Source organism: Miniopterus schreibersii (genome assembly GCF_964146895.1).
Source record: "Miniopterus schreibersii genome assembly, chromosome: 7".
Classification (NCBI taxonomy): domain Eukaryota; kingdom Metazoa; phylum Chordata; class Mammalia; order Chiroptera; family Miniopteridae; genus Miniopterus; species Miniopterus schreibersii.
In genome coordinates this window covers 76,526,609-76,546,239 of record NC_138108.1, presented here as the reverse complement: position 1 = coordinate 76,546,239, position 19,631 = coordinate 76,526,609, and the positions used below count along the sequence as shown (strand labels likewise).

Genomic DNA, 19,631 nt, shown 5'->3' with positions numbered 1-19,631 from the left:
CATGAGTTGGTAATTGTTGAAGCTGAGTCATGTGTACTTCCTCTACTTTTTATGTTTGAAATTTTCCGTAACACAAAGTTAAGGAAAAAGTAATAACCCATTTTTTTACCCCATGGGTGGGGGAAACCTCCTTACAGTGATATATTCCATACAGACCCAACTCATTCACTAGACAGTCTGTTTTATCTTCAGTGATTTAAAAGGCTATCTCTACCATAAACAAAATTCTAGTCTTTATTTCAGCCTATTACTGGACTAGATTATCACATTCCACTGTTCTATGTATATATTAATTGCCAGTAACAAACTATTTTTTAACATTAATTTAAAAATATTTTTCAATATCTGGAAGTTTCAATATTCTCTCAGGGTTAGGCTTTTAACAAAAAGGAATAAATCTTAAAGTTTACAGTTGCCCCTCTTATACCAATGGCACAGACATAATAAAAATAAACTTACATTTATATAATTTGCATTGATATAATCTTCATTACCCTTTAAAATGACCCGTGTAGCATCATCTGAAAAAATTTCAAAGAATGAATGTTTTAATAAAGTTATGTTAAAACGATTAAGCATAACATACAGAGATCAAAGATACTTACAAGGCGAAATATCTCTGTATCTATTTTTGGAAATGTTCTGAGGTAATTTGGCACAAGACATTGTCATTCCAGGTTTTTTCCGATATAGTTGCTAAAAAAAAAAAAAAAGGGTACAAGATGAGTCCAGCAAGCCATCAAGAGTTTCTGTTTTGTTTTTCAGACTTGTTTCTGTGCTATGAAACAGGTTTTTTTCCCTTAGAGTAACTCATCTATACAATGATGTACCTTAGGCTGATAGGATATTAAACCAGATTTGTAAAGGTAAATTCTGCACAATTTCTGACATGAATTATGTATCAGGTTTGAAGAATGGCAAAACAAATAATAACAATTTTGCTTACAGCAAAAGAGTACCTGAAATTTTGAATAGAAAATCTGCAGAAAACATTTAGCTTTCATTTACTTTGTAGATGTTTATAGTATATGAATCCAGAACTTAAAAAAATAAAAACTGGCATACCCTAAATGTTCTTTTAGTTAAAAATGTTTTAGTGAGTTATCTATAACATATACTTCAGATCAACAAATATTAATGACAGGTAAGTACATGAAAAAAATTAGAGGAAGGTTAAATATGACAAGGCACGGAAGTTATTGGAAGTCCACGACTGCCTATCTTCATCTGCCAACTTTTACAAAGACAGTCACTTTTGTGGTTTTTTGTTAATCTCACCCAAGGGTATTTTTTCCACTGATTTTTTAGAGAGAGAGTAGAAGGGAAGGAAGGGAAGAGAGAGAAGCATCACTGTGAGAGAAACACATCAATTAGTTGCCTCCTGTACACGCACCGACCGGGCCGGGGATCCAACCTGCAACCCAGGTATGTGCCCTTGACAGGGGAATCAAACTCGAGACCCTTAGGTGCGTGGGTCGATGCTTGAACCACTGAGCAACACCAGCCAGGGCAAAAAATAGCTACTTAATTACCAAAAAAAATTTAGTTGGATGACATATGCATAAAAATCTCCCTATTCTTCTCTTTCAAGTAGACATCTATTTATGTAACCATAGCCAGCATTTTGGGAGCAATTTTTAAAACTTTATATTTTGGAACATATCTCAAATATTTCTCAGAATGCTATTTTAGTTTGTAAATTCTGATAGATAGGCAGTTAAGAAATCATACAATATTGCCCTGGCTGGTATGGCTCAGTTCGTTGGGCATCGTCCTGTGCACTGAAAGGTTGCTGGTTCAATTCCCTGTCAGGGTACATGCCTGGATCGTGGGCTCAATCCTCAGTAGAGGCGGGTGTGGGGGACAGCTGATCAATGTTTCCCTCTCACATCGATTTTTCTCTCTCTCTCGAAATCAATAAAAAAATATTAAAAAAAAATAATACCATATTACTTACATCAAATTGTGTCAGGACTGTTCCAGTGATAAGCCCCTCAGCTAGCTGGATCATCGACTCCCGCAGGGAATGGTCATCCTGATGGATGCTATCTAGTGGGGCTTTCTCCGGAATGTACTGGAAGTCTGGCTCATTTTCTAGCTTTTCTTCCACTACATCATAGACAGCTAAGACCAAAAAAGAAAAAAAAAAGCCAAATGGAAAACTTAACAAATTGGCGAAAAGAATTTATCAGATTTATTCTTTAATTATGTGTCAGGAAAAATAATTTTTTTATTCGTAACTCATCAGATCTGAGTCTGATGCCATGGTAGAGGGATGGAGAGTGACTGTGGAGATGAAGAAATTTGCTGTACCTTAGGGGAAAGAAGGGTTCTTGGCCATACTGCTGAAAATGTCTATCATTTGAAGACATTAAAAAAACAAGGAGCTGCCAAGAAGCAGCTCTGAAGAGACCTGCCCTAATTTGTGCAACCTACGGCAAGGGTACAAATAGAGGCTATATACTATATGTCTAGATATGAGTGGTTACAAATAAAATGAACAGAGTTTTAAACAAAATGTTTTATCCTCTGCTTGACATATCTGCAAAGCTGTCTGGGAGTCCAGATTTCAGATGAAAACCTAGACAAGAATCCAAGGTCATGGCAGTGTGAGGAGGGCCAGGCCCTGGCCCCTGGCGTGTAGGCCCCCCTACTTATTTCTTACTCTCAGATCCATTATTTAACATGGAAGAATATGAGCATTCCCATGAACATCCCAGTCCCCATGTAAGTTTGTTCTACATACCTCTGTAAATTGTTGCATCTTAGCCATGCCCCCTAGGGGTACATACATCATGTGAGCCACCTTGAGAGAATGGATTTGGGAAAAATGAACATGCACAGGCCCATGAAATGGGCTCAGAGCCATTTGGATAGAGAAACGAAGGCTGAAAACAGTGGTCAGGAAGGACAGGGAAGTCACAGGTGATGGCCTGGCATGTCCCCTTGCTCCTACAAAATCCTGACTCCCCTGGTGGTGATGGTGGTGGAGGCAAAGTTGAAGCAGAGCCAGAATACAGCCCTCCAAAGAACGGAGCCAAGATAGGGCTCTCTCATGTCCCTGACTAAGAGGTTTGGTTCCTGCTCAGATATGTATGCAGTTTTGGAAAGAATATATTTCTGAAACGAAGAACAAAAAGGCAAAAAGGTATAAATATACCTCTAAGAAGAAATAAGATTTAAAGGGAAAAAGACCAGAAAAAGCAAGCTCTTCGTTTTCCTGACATTTCTGGCAAACATAATTTTAAATTTTGATTATATAGTAAATCCTCACTTAATATCATTGACAGGTTCTTGGAAACTGCGATTTTAACAAAATGACTTAGAACAAATTTTATCATAGGCTAACAAGAGTTAAGTTCCCATAGGATATTTCTGGTAACAAAAACATCACCAAACTTCTAAATAAAGATCCAAAGCACTTCTAATATTAAACACTGAAATAAATGTGAGCTACAGGAGAGGAGCCTAGGGTCACCAGAGAAAATCCATGGACATGGGGAGACCGTGTAAGCCCCACAAAGCAAAGGACTCGGCGGGGAATTGTTTTTTTCTCATCAATGTTATATCAAAATGATGCTGAATGAAACATTATTCCAGGACCTGTTTCTTAATTTTAAGTAAAAATGGACATGGCAGGCCCACACTGAAAGTGAATACAGGTCCTGTAAGATTTTGACAATAATAGAAAGGCCTTCTGTCAAGAAGTAACATCTAGATGGGTTCCTCCCCTAATTTAAAGTATAAATGAGGTGATTTGGAACTTCAAAAAGGCTAAGACTTTTCCATTATATGGATTTTTGTTCATATTCTGGGTCTATACTCGTCATGAATCTGTGAGCATGTAACTGAATGTCTAGGTGTCTTCAACTATGAAACGGGATAAGTCACCTCTCTCTTTGGATGGCTGTAAAGACTGAGAATATACAAAACTCCAGGTGCGTGAAAAGCATTTAAAAACTATTATCATTATGTTCTTCAATATCTGTTATCAAGAGAAAACAAAACAAAATATAGAATATTATTCTCAGCATAAAATTTAAAGTTGCTTTATATGACAAAAATGCCTAATAATGAATCACCCAAATATCAGATCTAAATGAGTTCCTTGAAAAGTCGAAATAGAATGTTCTGTTGAAGTCCTGTGAATTTTCCTAGAAGGCAAATTCTAGATCATGGAAGCAGAAAAACACAAAGTACAAAGGATGAAATGAAAATGCCTATTTGGACCCAAAAGGCAAAACGAATTTTTTATTTTTTCCTCGCAAATTTTACAGGGTTGGGTGTGGTATGGGAATAGACAGAGTTCTAATTATATTCAACAACTAGTAACAAAGAACTAACTAACAATTACTCTTGGGGCTAAAACTACGATTAATAATAAACTGTTCAGAACAAAACAAGAATAACAGGTCTAATGCTGGGATGTAGGTGCATAAGAATTTTTTTCAGAGGAGACTGATATTGAGGGAACTTGAAACAGTACCATATGAACACTGGCTGAAGGATCTGGGATTACTGAACTGGAGGAAAGGGGAAGGGTTTCTGGTAAAATCAGCTATTGTCAAAAACTGAAGGAAGACGGATTAAATTTATTCTGCATAACACAAAGTGATAGAATTAGGAACAACAGGACTGCAGGAAGTTGGATTTTTAATTCAATTAATAGTTCGAGCTATCCAAAGGGGAAATGGACTGCTTCAGGAGTGAGTGCTCTGCACGGGCAGGATGTTCTTGAGATTGTTACAGAGGACATCAAGCAGTCAGTAAAGGAGCCAGAGCTTATAGCATTAGGGCTTCTCCGAGCCTGGGACTTGGACTCTGAATTAACACATCAGCTGTCCAGAGCAGAAGATGAAATGACTAGGCTACTAGGCATTCTCTACTGAAAACAAAGGATTAAAAAAAATGCTTTAGCTACAGCTTGTTACATAGTATCCTAAAAGTGGAACAGAGTTCAAAATATACTCATTCATTCAACAATATTCATTGATTATCTGTTACAACTATTATAGCACGTGGGGAAGATGAGGCCATTTTAGCTATGGTAGTCAGGAGACTTTCTGAGGATAACATGTGACCAGAAACCAGAAGAAAGTGAGGGCATAAGTCATACAAAAGTCAGGAAAGAAGAGTGTTTTAGGCAGAAGGAATAGCAAGAAAGCGAGCACAGAACACAGTGATCAAGGCTGAGTGGTAGGCAAGGGGGCCAAGAACTTAGATTTCACCCCAAGTGTGAATGGAAGCCACTGCACTCTGAGCAGGAAACTGACATGACAGTTTAGGTGTAAAAAGCCTACTCTGGCTGCTATGTCCAGTAATAAATGCTAGTGATTATGAAAAATACTCAGTGCTACGTAGAGTACTTACCATTAGGTCTAACTAGAAGTACGAGTTCCCCAGAATGTCTCTCACAGCTGGCCTTAATAAACAGGACAACCTGGTCATGGGTATGTTCTGCAATGTCCCGACCATTGATCAGTACAACTTGGTCCCCTTCATTCAATCGAGGGACACAGAGGTCAGCCTGCAATGTAATGCAAACAAGGTTTCAGATTTGTACATGGCTTTCTAAAAGTAAAGCACAAAAACTTCTCTTTACAGACTCCATACGTAGCAGGCGAACTAAAACTACATATAGAAAAACATCTACTCATCCATTCATCTCCTTGAAAAAAAGAATAGAAATCTAGCTTTCCCATTAAGATACTGTATTTTGTGTTCTTCATTCAAGAACTTTCCCCTGATGCCCTATTACGTGCAAGGCCACACCAATAAGACTAGTTATCTCAAGATGCCTAGATACAGTCAGCCCTTGCTTTGCATTACCCAGATATGTACAAATTTCAGTTACCACAGTTTAGTCAAGTAACACCCATCTCTCAACATGTTACAAATTTTAGTTACCATGATTTATTAATTGTGAATAGTCGCATAAAATATAATCTTTGCTGCTAGGCTGTAGTCCAAAAACCTTTACATAAGTAATAGACACACATCATGACCAGTGTCAAAGCACGTCAGTTCCTTCAATGCCTGCTGGTGATGTCTCTCCGGGCGCCTATTACTCAGTTCACGCCGAGACAGCAGTGTGTACTTGTGCTGCCTTCTGTCTCCCAACGATAAACCCACGTGAAAATGGGTAAGAATTGGTGGAAATATACACTGCTACTGTTTAAGACACTCTCGATATATAGAGAAGGAGAGTTAGTGAGGGGACGTAACATAAATGATGAAAGCGGATGCAATGAAAAGGGTGAAGCGTCCATGGGGACGTGCTGCTGGCATGAAACTTCCTATTAAAGGAACTCCTGGAGATATTTTACAACATTAAAAATGCAGAGGACCAAACACTGGAAATAAATTCAAACTTACAAAGGACTATGACAATTTGCTAAGGCAAGAAAGAATGCTCACTCTGTATTTTAAGTTGTATGAGAAGAGCACATGCACTCTTCAAACTACTTGTAATAAGTTTTCACAAAGAAATAAAATACTTAAATTCTCAATGTTTCTCATGTTTAAACTTACAGGGCACTAAATCAGTATTAGTTTTATTATTTAAAAAAAAAAAAAAAAAAAAGCACTGTTTTCACAGATTTTTTTTATCTTCACCTGAGGACATGTATTGAGGTTTTAGAGAAGAAGGGAAAAAAAGAGGGAGAGACAGGGAGGGAGGCAAGGAGAGAAAGAAACATCAGTGTGAGAGAAACATTAATTTGTTGCCTCCCATATGTGTCCCAGCCGGGGATGGAACCCACACATAGTATATTGAATAATACTGCCCTTTTAGCCTCAGGTATGTATCCTGACCGGGAACCAAATCCACTACCTTTTGGTGTATGGGATGACGCTCCAACCAACTAAGCCACCCATCCAGGGTTAGTTTTACTATTTTTCATTTCCTTAAAACATTTATAAGGGAAAGTAAGAGAGATTTTAATGAAAAAATTTAGAGGTCTTAGAAACAAACATAATTTCCCCCACTGATTATGAAGTTCACTTTACACAGCTTCAGCTTGAATGGTCATTTTTATGGTCTTGTACTACTGTGCAAAGTGATGACTGCCTGCATTTTATTGAGAAAACAAGTAAGTAATTCAAATAAAAGAGATAAACAGAAATATGGCGGCAGCACATTTCAGGAACAGCAATAAGAACATATGGGAGTCAAGTATGAAGGAATAGTAGGTCATATAGAGAAGGAAATGATGGGGTTGGGTCCCACACAAAAAGGAACTTCCTGTAGCAAAAGTTTGAAGAAATGAAAGCATGACCACTCAAATTGCCTACAAACACAAAGTGAATACAATCCAACACAATATTATCATTAATGAAAAGAACACTGGTCTGGGAGCCATGTTCTTCTTCCACTGCTTATAAAATGTATGATCTTAGACTCCTGTAACTCTGAAAATGAAGCAGATATCTGCTCTAATTATTTCAAAGAGCTGTGAAGATAAAAATGATATAATTAAGTAAAACGTTAAAATCTGGAGAATTCAAATTTCAGGTTACGACCATTCTCTCTAGTTGCTTCTTTCTCTACTTCCTGTAGTGAAGCAGATGACATTCACATACTCCCGTGCATTAGCAGTGTGATGCTTTTGTGTACCAATTTGGTCCAAGTTTTTGTAAATGTCTCTGAGGAGCCCAAACAGTGGTAAACTAGGAGATATTAATGGACTGGGAGAAATGTACTGGGTTATAGCAAAAAAAAAGTTATCCTCTCACCTTACTTTGTGGGTAGTATAGTTAATGAAAAGAGGAGGTTGCTATGAATTAGAGAGAAGATAGTTATGAATCTCTAACTGTCCCTTGCATACATCCATTGATATTTCCAGAGGATTGAGGCTAAAGGGGAGTATTATCCAATACACTATAATAAGCAGAGATTTTCTTAAACCCATTATCACTGAAGGGAACCCTCTCATGCTTTTGTCAGTCATATTTATAATTTTTATTTGCACATCATTCAGATCTGGAAAGTCTAGATAAACTGCATATTAAAATAAATTTTGCTGGAGCAACAGCCAATTTTGTTGGCTCAAAGATGATCATAGGAACAAAAATATGACTTTAATTTGGGAATTATTTTATCCATTCAGAAGGAGTCCAATATAAAAAAACCAAAAACATTAAAATATTTAACATTTTGTCTTTCCCCCCAATCACTTAAAATGAGGTTTCCAACTGGAAGACTGTGATGGTCTGGTAAATTAGTAAAATAACATAAAAATGATAAATTTCTATTGTATTAATTTGTTCTAAATTCAGCCAATATATATAGAACATAGTTCTATGTGGCAGAAAGGAAAAAAATTAGCAATAATTTGTATAGCCTAAAAAGAAAATTTAGTCACAGAATTCTGTTTGGAAGTGTTCCCTGAACATCCTTGACTTAATTGAAAACTATCCACATTCACTGCTCAGAAAAATCAGTATTTCTTTTGTGTCATTCAATGACTATTACAACTAGCATAACAAAAAGGGTTTATTATCTTTTCTAATTATAAGAACAATACATGCTCATTGTTATGAACAGACAATTTTAGAAAGGAATACAGAAGAAAGTGATAAATACCAGTAATTCCACTACCCTGATGAAACAGTTAACATTTTAAGCCTGTTTCCAAGCTTTTTTTAATGCACATTTAAAAAAACTGGATCAAACATATATGTGGAATTATAATACTTATTTTTTTATAATACCTTCTTGTAAACATATCTGCATACTAATATAGAGCTACATCATACACTTCATTAGCTGCAAAGCAACACACAATTTATTTCACCAGCTCTAACGATGTACATTTGATTTGCCTCTGATTGTTAACGGTTATAAACAATACTACAGTGAGCATCCTTGTGTATCTTTTGTTCCCAAGCTGAACTATTTCCTTAGAGGCCATTTGTAAAAGGCGAACTGTCAGGTCAAAAGATATATATTTGTTTTTTAGAAGTTGAAGTTTAAATTTTTGTTTTTAGCAAAGTTATACATCACACAGTTTAAAAAGTTGACTACATCTGTAAGATTAAGACCAGAAACCATTTCTTGCGCTCTTCCCTATCATTCCCCTCTCTAGTCAACTTCTTTCAACATTTTAACTACATCTTTTGAGTTTACCTCAGTATCTCTACATAGCTCCCCCACTTATTTTAAGTTTTCTATTTTAGACATTATCTAACTTTCTACTGATCAGAATTAGCAATATTTCATCTCTTCATCTGAAGTCCCAAACACATACATATTTACCATTAAATATATACAAAATAAATAACTTTGGACTATTTCTCCCATTTTTGTTCCCATCCTTCATATGCATAGTACGTCCAAGAGTCATTTTATCCATTATATCTCTGTCCAATCCCCTCTGACCACAAGGTTTGCTTAAAAGAGGGCATTTGATCCAAACTGGATTTATGATAGGTTTACTTTCCAGGAGTCTGTAATTTGTACAGACTTAACCACTCTGGGTTGCTGAGCTGGTAATATGTAAATCTGAAGTGATTAGCAGTCATATCCTACCACATGGACTGATGACAAAATAGTAGTAGCTATATAATTTTTAATTAGCAGAGATTCAGAAGTCATAATTACACGTGAAGGCAGAGTGTGTCTGGTGGTGGTGATGTTACAGGACTTGACTTGAAGGTGCCACTAAGTACACTGTTTTTATTCAGACTAATATATTTGAAGTGGCTTGAGAGAGGACGCTGATTCAGTGCACAAAACAGTTTGCACTGAGAGAAGAATGGAACATTAACATAAGAAAATAAGAGACAAAAAACAGAGAATGACTGACGGTTGAGTTCTTTCTAGCGTGGTCTGACTGTATTCCTGTCCTTGGTTTTTTGAGATACTAATAAAGCTCTGATAATTTTTTGTTCCTGTTGAAGCAGTAAAAAACTATTAACTTTATTAATCTCAATCCTTGAATACATACCTTTTAATATATGACAAAATGAAAACTGCACATAAAACACTTGCTATAAACTAAAGTATGATAGTTTTCTTTTCTTTTTCATTAATCCTCACCTGAGGAAATTTTTTCCACTGATTTTTAGAGAGAGTGGAAGGAGGGGATATCAATATGAGAGAGACACATCGATTGGTTGCCTCTGCACGAGACCCAACCAGGGCTGGGGATCCAACCTGAGTCCCTTTGGTGCCCTGGCCGATGCTCTAACCAGAGCGACACAGGCCAGGACAAGTATAGTTTTCTAAGGAGAAGCTGTATTTATGTTGAAACCAGGGATATTCCACGAGTAAGTACCCTGTTATGTGTAACCAACAAAGTCGTTTAAAACCAAACCCATATGTTATGATATCCTTCATTAATCTTTATCGTAATCTTCAAACTAACTTTGAGATAGCTGCAAAGCAGCAAAAGAGGCGTAACTGGCCTTTTTTTCTCAAGATGCTGATTTACATTCCTTTCCTAATGTCAGGGCAATAGTTAAATAATTAAGGGTGCTGACTGAAAAGTCCCTAAAGACTATTTAGGTAAAGTAGGCAACAATATAAATGTAAATCTGAAAGCCATATTTGCTACACGTAAGAGCAATAAAGATAATGCAGCCATAATTAATTAAGAGCTGTTGTTATCACGAGCATGAAGTTCACAAGTGCTGAAGCTGAATGATGGGGATGAGGGAAGTCATCATACTGAGTACCTAAAATATTTTCTCTATTTCTGTTTAGCATGTTCATAATAATAAGTTTAAAAATTGTCCTTATAGGAAAAAAATAATCTTTGTCACTATTTCTCTTCAAATTAAATTTTTTAAACATAAGAGGGCAAATAGAATATAAGTAAACAATTCTAAATGAAAAAACAAGCAAACAAAATAGCAAAATAAATAAAAAATATATCTGTCTACATTTTGCTGTTTAAAGGGGTTATTCTGATAGACTCTATTAACACTTTAGAAGCACTGAAAGTCATAAACAGCTTCTTTGTAAAAACAAGGATTTTAAAAACTCTTATAGACAAAGAATAAATAAAAACTAACTTCCCAGCAATTTAAGATATTCAGCCAAAATCAGATACCTGACAAATAAAGGTTGATTATTTCCTTTATCTAAACTAATAAAAATAAAATGAGTACATATTCTTGAAAATAGGATTTACTTGAAAGATTTAGAGAACTCACAGGTGTGCCTGGTGCTACTCGGGACACGATCACAGGCATCTTCTGATCATATCCTCCCTTAAAAACAGAGCAAATCAAATATTAGTCAAGTATCAGCAAAATAGAAACATCGTACTTTAAAAACTGAGTACAATATAAAATTTAGATTACCTTTACATTGAATCCAAATCTCCCATTTTCATCAGGTTTCATTCTGATTAGAACAAGATTATCGTGTGGAATACCACCATTTGGCTTAAAAAGACAAAAATAAATAACTTATAATTTTCTTCATTTATAATCTATCCTTTATATATACATGAAACACGCTTTTTTGTATGCTGATATTATCGACAGTATATAAGTAACCATAATTTAAATTAAAATGTTAACTCAGAAAAGTGCATTTTGAATAATAGACTTAGGGAATGGCATGTTACCCCAACTAGATATATTTTCTTTCTTTTTTTAAAATATGTCTTTCTTGATTTCAGAGAGAGGAAGGGAAAGGTAGAGAGAGAGATAAAAACATCAATGATGAGAGAGTCACTGACTGGCTGCCTCCTGCACGCAACCTACTGGGGATCAAGCCCACAAATTGGGCATGTGCCATGACCAGGAATTGAACTGCGATCTCCTGGATCATAGGTCAATGCTCAATCACCGAGTCACGTCAGCAGGCCTAGATATAATCTCATGCCTCTATGCCACTGTTCGCTAGATTGTAAGTGCCAAGAGGAACAGGAGCTTAATCAATTAATTTTTTAAAACATCTTTAAGAGAGAGAGAGGAAGGGGGAAAGAGAGAGAGGAAAACATCGACTTGTTGATCCACTTACTTATGCATTTATCAGTTGATTTTGTATGTGCCCTGACTGGAGATTAAACCCAAAACTGTGGTGTATCGGGAAAATATTCTGACTGAGCTACTGGGCCAGGGCCTATCAATTAATTTTAATTCATTGATCGCTATATCTCTATAACCTGGCTTAAAGCTTTGCATGTAGCAAGTGCTCATAGTTTTACATGAATTTGTGTTACTTCCTCTCCTTTTTAAAAACAGTTTTATTGATTCTGGACCTGGGCCTTGGAAAAGCAGACTATGATGTGCATCTTGGTCCTGTGCAAACATACTCAGCCCCAGCAGAGGGGACTTCAAGCACAGAGTTGTTGATAGCTCCAAACAGGGTACTCAGGGCCAGTCACAAACAGTGTCTGACATTCTCTGCACCAGAGACTGCGAGCCCTAACAGATCTACCTAATACATAGAAACAAACCCAAACAGGAAGCGAAAATGGGGAGACAAAAAAACAGGCCCCAAATGAAAGAACAAAAGAAGTCTCCAGAAAAAGAGCTAAATGAAATGGAGATAAGCAATCTATCAGATATACAATTCAAAATACTGACTGTAAGGATGCTCAATAGCATGAAAAAAAGATATGGAAACTATGAAGAATGACATAGCAGAAATAAAGAATACATTGGAAGGAATAAACAGCAGATTAGAGGAAGCTTAAGATCAGATCAGTGAATTAGAAGACAGGGTAGAAAAAAAATCACTCAGATCTAAAAAGAAAAACCAAATAAAAAACAGAATGACAGTTTAAGGGAGCTGTGGGACAACATAAAAAGTAACAATATTCACATTATAGGAATGCCAGAAGGGGAAGAGAATAAGCAAGGGCTAGAGAATTCGTTTGAAGAAATAATGGCAGAAAACTTCCCAAACCTGGTCAAGGAAAAAGTCACACAAGTTCAGGAGGCACAGAGAGTCCCAAGCAAGAAGAATCCAAAGAGGCCTATGCTGAGACACATCATAATTAAAATGTCAAAAAATCCAAGACAAAGAGAGAATCTTAAAGGCAGCAAGAGAAAAGCAAGCTGTTACCTACAAAGGAGCTCCCATAAGGCTGTCAGCTGACTTCTCAGAAACTCTACAGGCCAGAAGGGAATGGCATGAAGTATTCAAAGTAATGCAAAAAAGGATCTGAAATCAAGACTACTCTATCCAGGAAAGCTATCATTCAAAATAGATGGTGAAATAAAGCACTTCCTAGACCAAAAAGAAAGCTAAAGGGATTTATCACCACCAAACCAGCAATGCAGGAAATGTTAAAGGGACTACTGTAGTTAGAAGCAGAAATATAGAGACAAACATAGGCATAAAGAATTAAAATGGCAATAGGTAAATATCTATCAATAATAACCTTAAATGTAAATGGATTAAATGCTCCAATAAAAAGGCATGGCTCAGTGACTGAGCATCAAACTAGGATCCAAGAGATCATGTTTCGATTCCCAGTGGCTCGATCCCCATTCGGAGGTATGTACAAGGCAGCCAATCAATGACAACTCTCTCATCATGGATGTTTCTATCTATCTCTCCCTCCTTCTCCCTTCCTCTCTCTAAAATCAATAAAGATAAAAAAAAAAAAAAAAAAGGCAAAGGCTGGCTCAGTGGATAAGAAAACATGAGCCAAATATATGCTGTCTGCAAGATCCTGATCCACCTCAGAACAAGACTCACACAGGATGAGAGTGAAGGGATGGAAAAAATTTTTCCATGCAAATGGAAATTTAAAAAAAAAGAAAAGAAAAAAAAGCTGGGGTAGCAATACTCATATCAGGCAAAATAGACTAAATGAAGACCATAACGAGACAATAAGGGTCACTGCATTATACTAAAGGGATTGATCCAACAAGAGGATATAACCCTGATAAATATATATGCACCCAATACAGAACACCTAAATTTATTTTAAAAAACTTATAGAGGATTTTAAGGTAGAGATCAACAGCAGTACAGTCATATGAGGGGACTTTAACACCCCACTGACTTCACTGGATAGTTATTTCAGAAAAAAAATGAACAAGGAAACAGTGACCCTAAATGACACATTAAATCAGATGGATTTAGATAACATTTACAGAACATTCTACCCAAAGCTGCAGAACCGGCATTCTTCTCAACTGTGCATGGGACATTCTCAAAGAGACCACATGTTAGGACACAAAAATGTCTCTATAAGTTCGAGAAGACTGAAATCATATCAAGCATCTTCTCAGACCACAGTGGCATGATATTAGAAATAGACTACAATAAAAACACTAAAAAACATTCAAACACATGGAGGCTAAATAGTATGTTTTTAAACAATGAATGGGTTATCAAAGAGATCAAGAAAGAAATCAAAAACTTCCTGGAAACAAATGAAAATGAACACACAACAACTCCAAATCTATGGGACACAATGAAAGCAGTCCTGAAAGGAAAGTTCATAGCACTACAGGCCTACCTCAAAAAACAAGAAAAACTTCTAACAGACTCTCTAACCCTACAACATAAAGACTTAGAAAGAGAACAACAAGAAAAGCCAAGAGTAAGTAGAAGAAAGGAAATAATAAAAGATCAGAGCAGAAATTAATGACATAGAGACTAAAAAAACAATACAAAAGATCAATGAAACCAAGAGCTAGTTCTTTGAAAAGATAAACAAGATTGATGAACCTTTAGCCAGACTCATCAAGAAACAAAGAGCGAGAACCCAAATAAACAAAATCAGAAATGAAAGAGGTGAAGTAACAACTGACCCAACAGAAATACAAAGGATTGTAAGAAAATACCGCGAACAACCATACGCCACCAAGTGGGACAGCCTGGATAAAATGGACAAATTCCTAGAAAAATACAACCTTCCTAAACTTAATCAGGAAGAGTCAGAAAACCTGAATAGGCCGATAACTGCTGATGAAGTCGAAACAGTAATCAAAAAACTTGCAGCACACAAAAACCCTGGATTGGACAGCTTCACAGGGGAGTTTTACCAAACACTGAAAGAAGAACTAATACCTATCCTCCTCAAACCACTGCAAAAAATCCAAGAGGAAGGAACACTTCTAAGCTCTTTTTACAAGACCAGCATTAGCCTAATTCCAAAACCAGATAAAGACACTACAGAGAACGAGAATTACATAATGAACATAGATACTAAAATCCTCAAAATATTAGCAAATAGGATCCAGCAATATATGAAAAAGATCATACACCATGACCAAGTGGGATTTATTCCAGGGATGCAAGGCTGGTAAAATATTCACAAATCAATAAACATGATACATCATATAAACAAACTGAAAGACAAAAATCACATGACCATATCAATAGATACAGAAAAAGCATTCGATAAATTCCAACACCCATTTTTTGATAACAACTCCCAGCAAATAGGAACAGAGGGATCATACCTCAATATAATAAAGGCCATATATGACAAACCAACAACCAACATCATACTCAATGGGCAAAAACTAAAAGCATTTCCCTAAAGAACAAGGACAAAACACGGGTGTCCACTTTCACATGCTCTTATTTAACATAGTACTGGAAGTCCTAGCCACAGCAATCAGACAAGAAGAAAACATAAAAGGCATCCAAATTGGAAAGAAGGAAATAAAACTGTCATTATTTGCAGATGACATGGTATTGTACATAGAAAATCCTAAAGACTCCACAAAAATACTACTAGATTTAATAAATGAATTTGAAAAGGTAGCAGGATACAAAATTCACATCCAGAAAAATTGATGGCATTTTTATATGCCAATAATGTACTCTCAGAAAGAGAAACTAAAAAAACAATCCCATTTACTGCTACAACAAAAAAAATTAAGATAAACTTAACCAAGGAGGTAAAAATCCTGTGTTCGGAAAACTACACGAAGTTGCAAAACGAGACAGAGGAAGATATAAACAAGTGGAAGAATATACCATCCTCATGGTTCGGAAGAATTAACATCATTAAAATGTCCATACTACCCAAAGCAATCTATAAGTTCAATGCAATCCCTCTTAAAATACCAAGAGCATATTTCACAGATCTAGAGCAAACACTTTGAAAATTTATATGGAACCAAAAAAGACCCCAAATAGCCATGGCAATCTTGAGAAAGAAGAACAAAGTTGGAGGGATCACAATACCAGATATCAAGTTATACTACAAAGTCACTGTAATCAAAACAGCCTGGTACTGGCACAAGAACAGACATATAGATCAGTGGAATAGAACAGAGAACCCAGAAACTGACCCAAGTCAGTTAGGCTCCATTAATATTTTACAAAGAAGGTAAGAACATACAATGGAGTAAAGACAGCCTCTTTAATAAATGGTGCTGGGAAAATTAGACAGGTACATGCAAAAAAATGAATCTAGACCACCAACTTATACCATACACAAAAATAAACTTAAAATGGATAAAAGACTTAAATGTAAAACGTGAAACCATAAAAATCCTATAAGAAAACATAGGCAGCAAAATCTAAGACATCTCTCGTAGCAATATGTTTGTTGATACATCTCGTAGGGTAAGAGAAACAAAGGAGAAAATAAACAAATGAGACTGCATCCAAATAAAAAGCTTCTGCACAGCAAAAGAAACCATTAACAAAACAAAAAGCAGCCCACTGTAGGGGGGAACATATTCGCCAATAGCACATCTGATAAAGGGTTAATATCCAAAATACATAAGGAACTCATACAACTTAACAAAAGGAAGACAGACAATCCAATTCAAAAATGGGCAAAGGATGTAAATAGACACGTCTCCAAAGAGGACATACAGATGACCAAGAGACATAGGGGAAAATGCTCAAAGTCACTAATCATCCGAGAGATGCAAATTAAAACCACAATGAGGTATCACCTCAAACCTGTCAGAATGGCTCCATCAACAAATCAGTGAATGATAAGTGCTGGCGAGGGTGTGGAGAAATGGGAACCCTGGTACACTGCTGGTGGGAATGCAGACTGGTGTAGCCACTATGGACAGCAGTATGGAGTTTCCTCAAAAAATTAAAAATGGAACTGCCTTTTGACCCAGTGATCCCATTTCTAGGAATATATCCTAAGAATCCTGAAACACTAATCAGAAAGAACTCATGCATCCCTGAGTTCATAGCAGTGCAATTTACAATAGCTAAGATCTGGAAACAGCCAAGTGCCCATCAATAGATGAGTGCATAAAAAAGCTGTGGAATATTTACACCATGGAATACTATGCAGCTGTAAAAAAGAAGGATCTCTTACCCTTTGGGACAGCATGGAGGGAACTAGAGAATATTATGCTAAGAGAAATAAGCCAGTCAGAGAAAGACAAGTACCACATGATCTCACTTATATGTGGAATATAATAAACAAAATTAACTGATGAACAAAATAGATCCAGAGACATAGAAACATGGAACAGACTGAGTGATCTCAGAGGGAAAGCAGGGGTGGGGGAGCAGGCGGGGAGAGATTAATCAAAGAACTTATATGCTTATAAGCATAACCCCTGAACACAGACATTGTTATGGGGAAGGCCTGGGTGTGGAGTGGATGAGGGGTGGAGGGGATCAATGCGAGGAAAAGGGGACATTTGTAATACTGTCAACAAGGAAGATAAATTTTAAAATAAAAAAAATAAAAAACAGCTTTATTGAGATATAATTCACATACTATACACTTTACCCAATCAAGGTGCATAATTCAGTAATTTTTACTACAGTCACAGAGTAGTACAAACATCTCCACTATATAATTCTAGAGCATTTTCGCCACCCACAAAAGAAATCCTGTATCCATTAGCAGTCATTCCCCAACCCCTCACCCCAGTTCCTAAGTCCTATTTAACCACAAATCTATATTCTGTCTCTACAGATTTGATTATTCTGGATATTTCACATACAGAAAATTATGTAATATATGGTCATTTGTTACTGGCTTCTTTCACTTACTCTGTTTTCTGGCTAATTCTTATTTATCCTTCAAGACACAGCTCAGAGATGATCACTTCTGGGAAGTCTTTCCTTAACCGCACAGCTGCATTAGTTATTTTTATATACCTATGAATTCCCTATAATCACTTCTAATTATAGAACTTACATTGCCTTCAAACTGTCTTCCTACTTTCTTGCTCTAGATCCCAACCCCTCTTCCATACTCAAGAATATTGCTATAGCAATTCTCTACTCTCCTGCTTTATCCATTTCTCCCATCCTCTGATAAATGCTCTTAGTTCTCCCATTAAAACAAACAAGCAAACAAACATCTCTTCTCTGGACTCCACTTCCCCATCCAGCTACTGCCCTTTCTCTCCTTTCTCTTGCCGCTAAACTTCTTGAGAGAGTGTTCACATCTGCTGTCTCTCTCACTCCGTCCAGGAGTCTGGTTTTCATCCCCAACACTCTACCAAAACTGTCCCAATTATGGTCACATTGAGAGATTCTCACATTGCTCCGGTGTTCAAATCTCAGTCCTCCTCTTACTTGACTTACCAGTAGCAGTTGACAAAGTTGGTTATTCTCTCTGAGACTTTCTTCCCAACAGCCAGTTGACTATCTTTCTATCTGCACCTCCTCAGTCTCAGCTGCTGGTTCTTTTATCTCCCTCATGTTTACAATTTAGAGGACCAAAGCTCAATTTCTAGAATCTCTTATTTAGAAAGCTACACAACACACTTCCTTGGTGATTTCTTCCTATCTCATGGTTTAACAGAGTGTCTACATGCCATCAGTTTTCACTGCCATAACTCTAGCTTGGACCTCTCCCTTCAACTCTAGAATCCTATCTCCAAATTGATTTCTAACAGACATCTCAAACTTAGCATGTCCCAAACTGAGCTCCTGATATTCTACCCATACCTGCTCTACCTGTAGTCTTTCACCATTCTGGTTGTTCAGGGGAAAAAAACTTGCTTTTATGCTCAGTTTTTCTCTAGTACTCCACATCTTTACTCTAAAAATATCCAGAATACAGTCACATCTTCTTACTTCCGTGGCCACCACCCTGGTCCAAATCACCATTGCTTGCTTGGAATACTTCTATACATCATAAAAACTATCTCTACTACCTTGCTCTCAGGCTATTTTTAGTAGAACAGCCAGAGTGAGACTGTTAAAACTTAAGTGGCATTATGTTATTTCTCTCCTCAGATCTGTATGTACATTTGCTTCCTATTTCACTCAGGGATAAAAAATGAAGTCTTTGTAAGACAAGCCTTTTAGGACCTGACCCTCTCCAAGACCTGTTTTCTTCTCATTTGCCAATTTTGCTCTAGCCACACTGACTCCCTTGATGTTCCTCGAATGTATCAGTAGTATTCCTGTCTTTGTACCTACTATTCCCTCAGCTTATCTATATGCTTATCACTAAGTTCATCCCTGGTGTATTATCTAAAATTGTAACACACTGCTCCTGAGATTCCCTAGACCCTCTAGCTTTATATTTCTTCCTACCATTTATACTATCTAATATGCTAAATAAATTATTTACCTCGTTTACTGGTTGTCTCACCCTAGCCCCAGAACACAAGTTCCTTGAAGGCAGAGATTTTTTTTTCTTTTCTATTTCATTCCATAAAATCCTCAAAGCCTACAACAATGCAGGGCATATAGCGGGTACTCAAAAGTAATTTTTGCATGAATGAAAACACAACCTACACTGTAGATTATTTAACGG

At 36.6% G+C, this 19,631-nt stretch overlaps 1 protein-coding gene across 5 annotated transcripts in view; it reads right to left on the bottom strand.

Moving 5' to 3' along the window:
• PTPN4 (protein tyrosine phosphatase non-receptor type 4) overlaps nt 1–19,631 on the bottom strand; it is a 183,245-nt gene that overhangs the window by 35,318 nt on the left and 128,296 nt on the right. For all 5 annotated transcript variants that reach the window (XM_081141862.1, XM_081141859.1, XM_081141860.1 and 2 more), the window contains 6 exons: nt 11,308–11,391; nt 11,158–11,214; nt 5,371–5,527; nt 1,958–2,124; nt 606–696; nt 460–521 (listed from right to left, as the gene is read on the bottom strand). In XM_081141862.1, the coding sequence (XP_080997988.1) occupies nt 460–521; nt 606–696; nt 1,958–2,124; nt 5,371–5,527; nt 11,158–11,214; nt 11,308–11,391 (618 nt within the window). The remainder of the gene's footprint in view (nt 1–459; nt 522–605; nt 697–1,957; nt 2,125–5,370; nt 5,528–11,157; nt 11,215–11,307; nt 11,392–19,631) is intronic.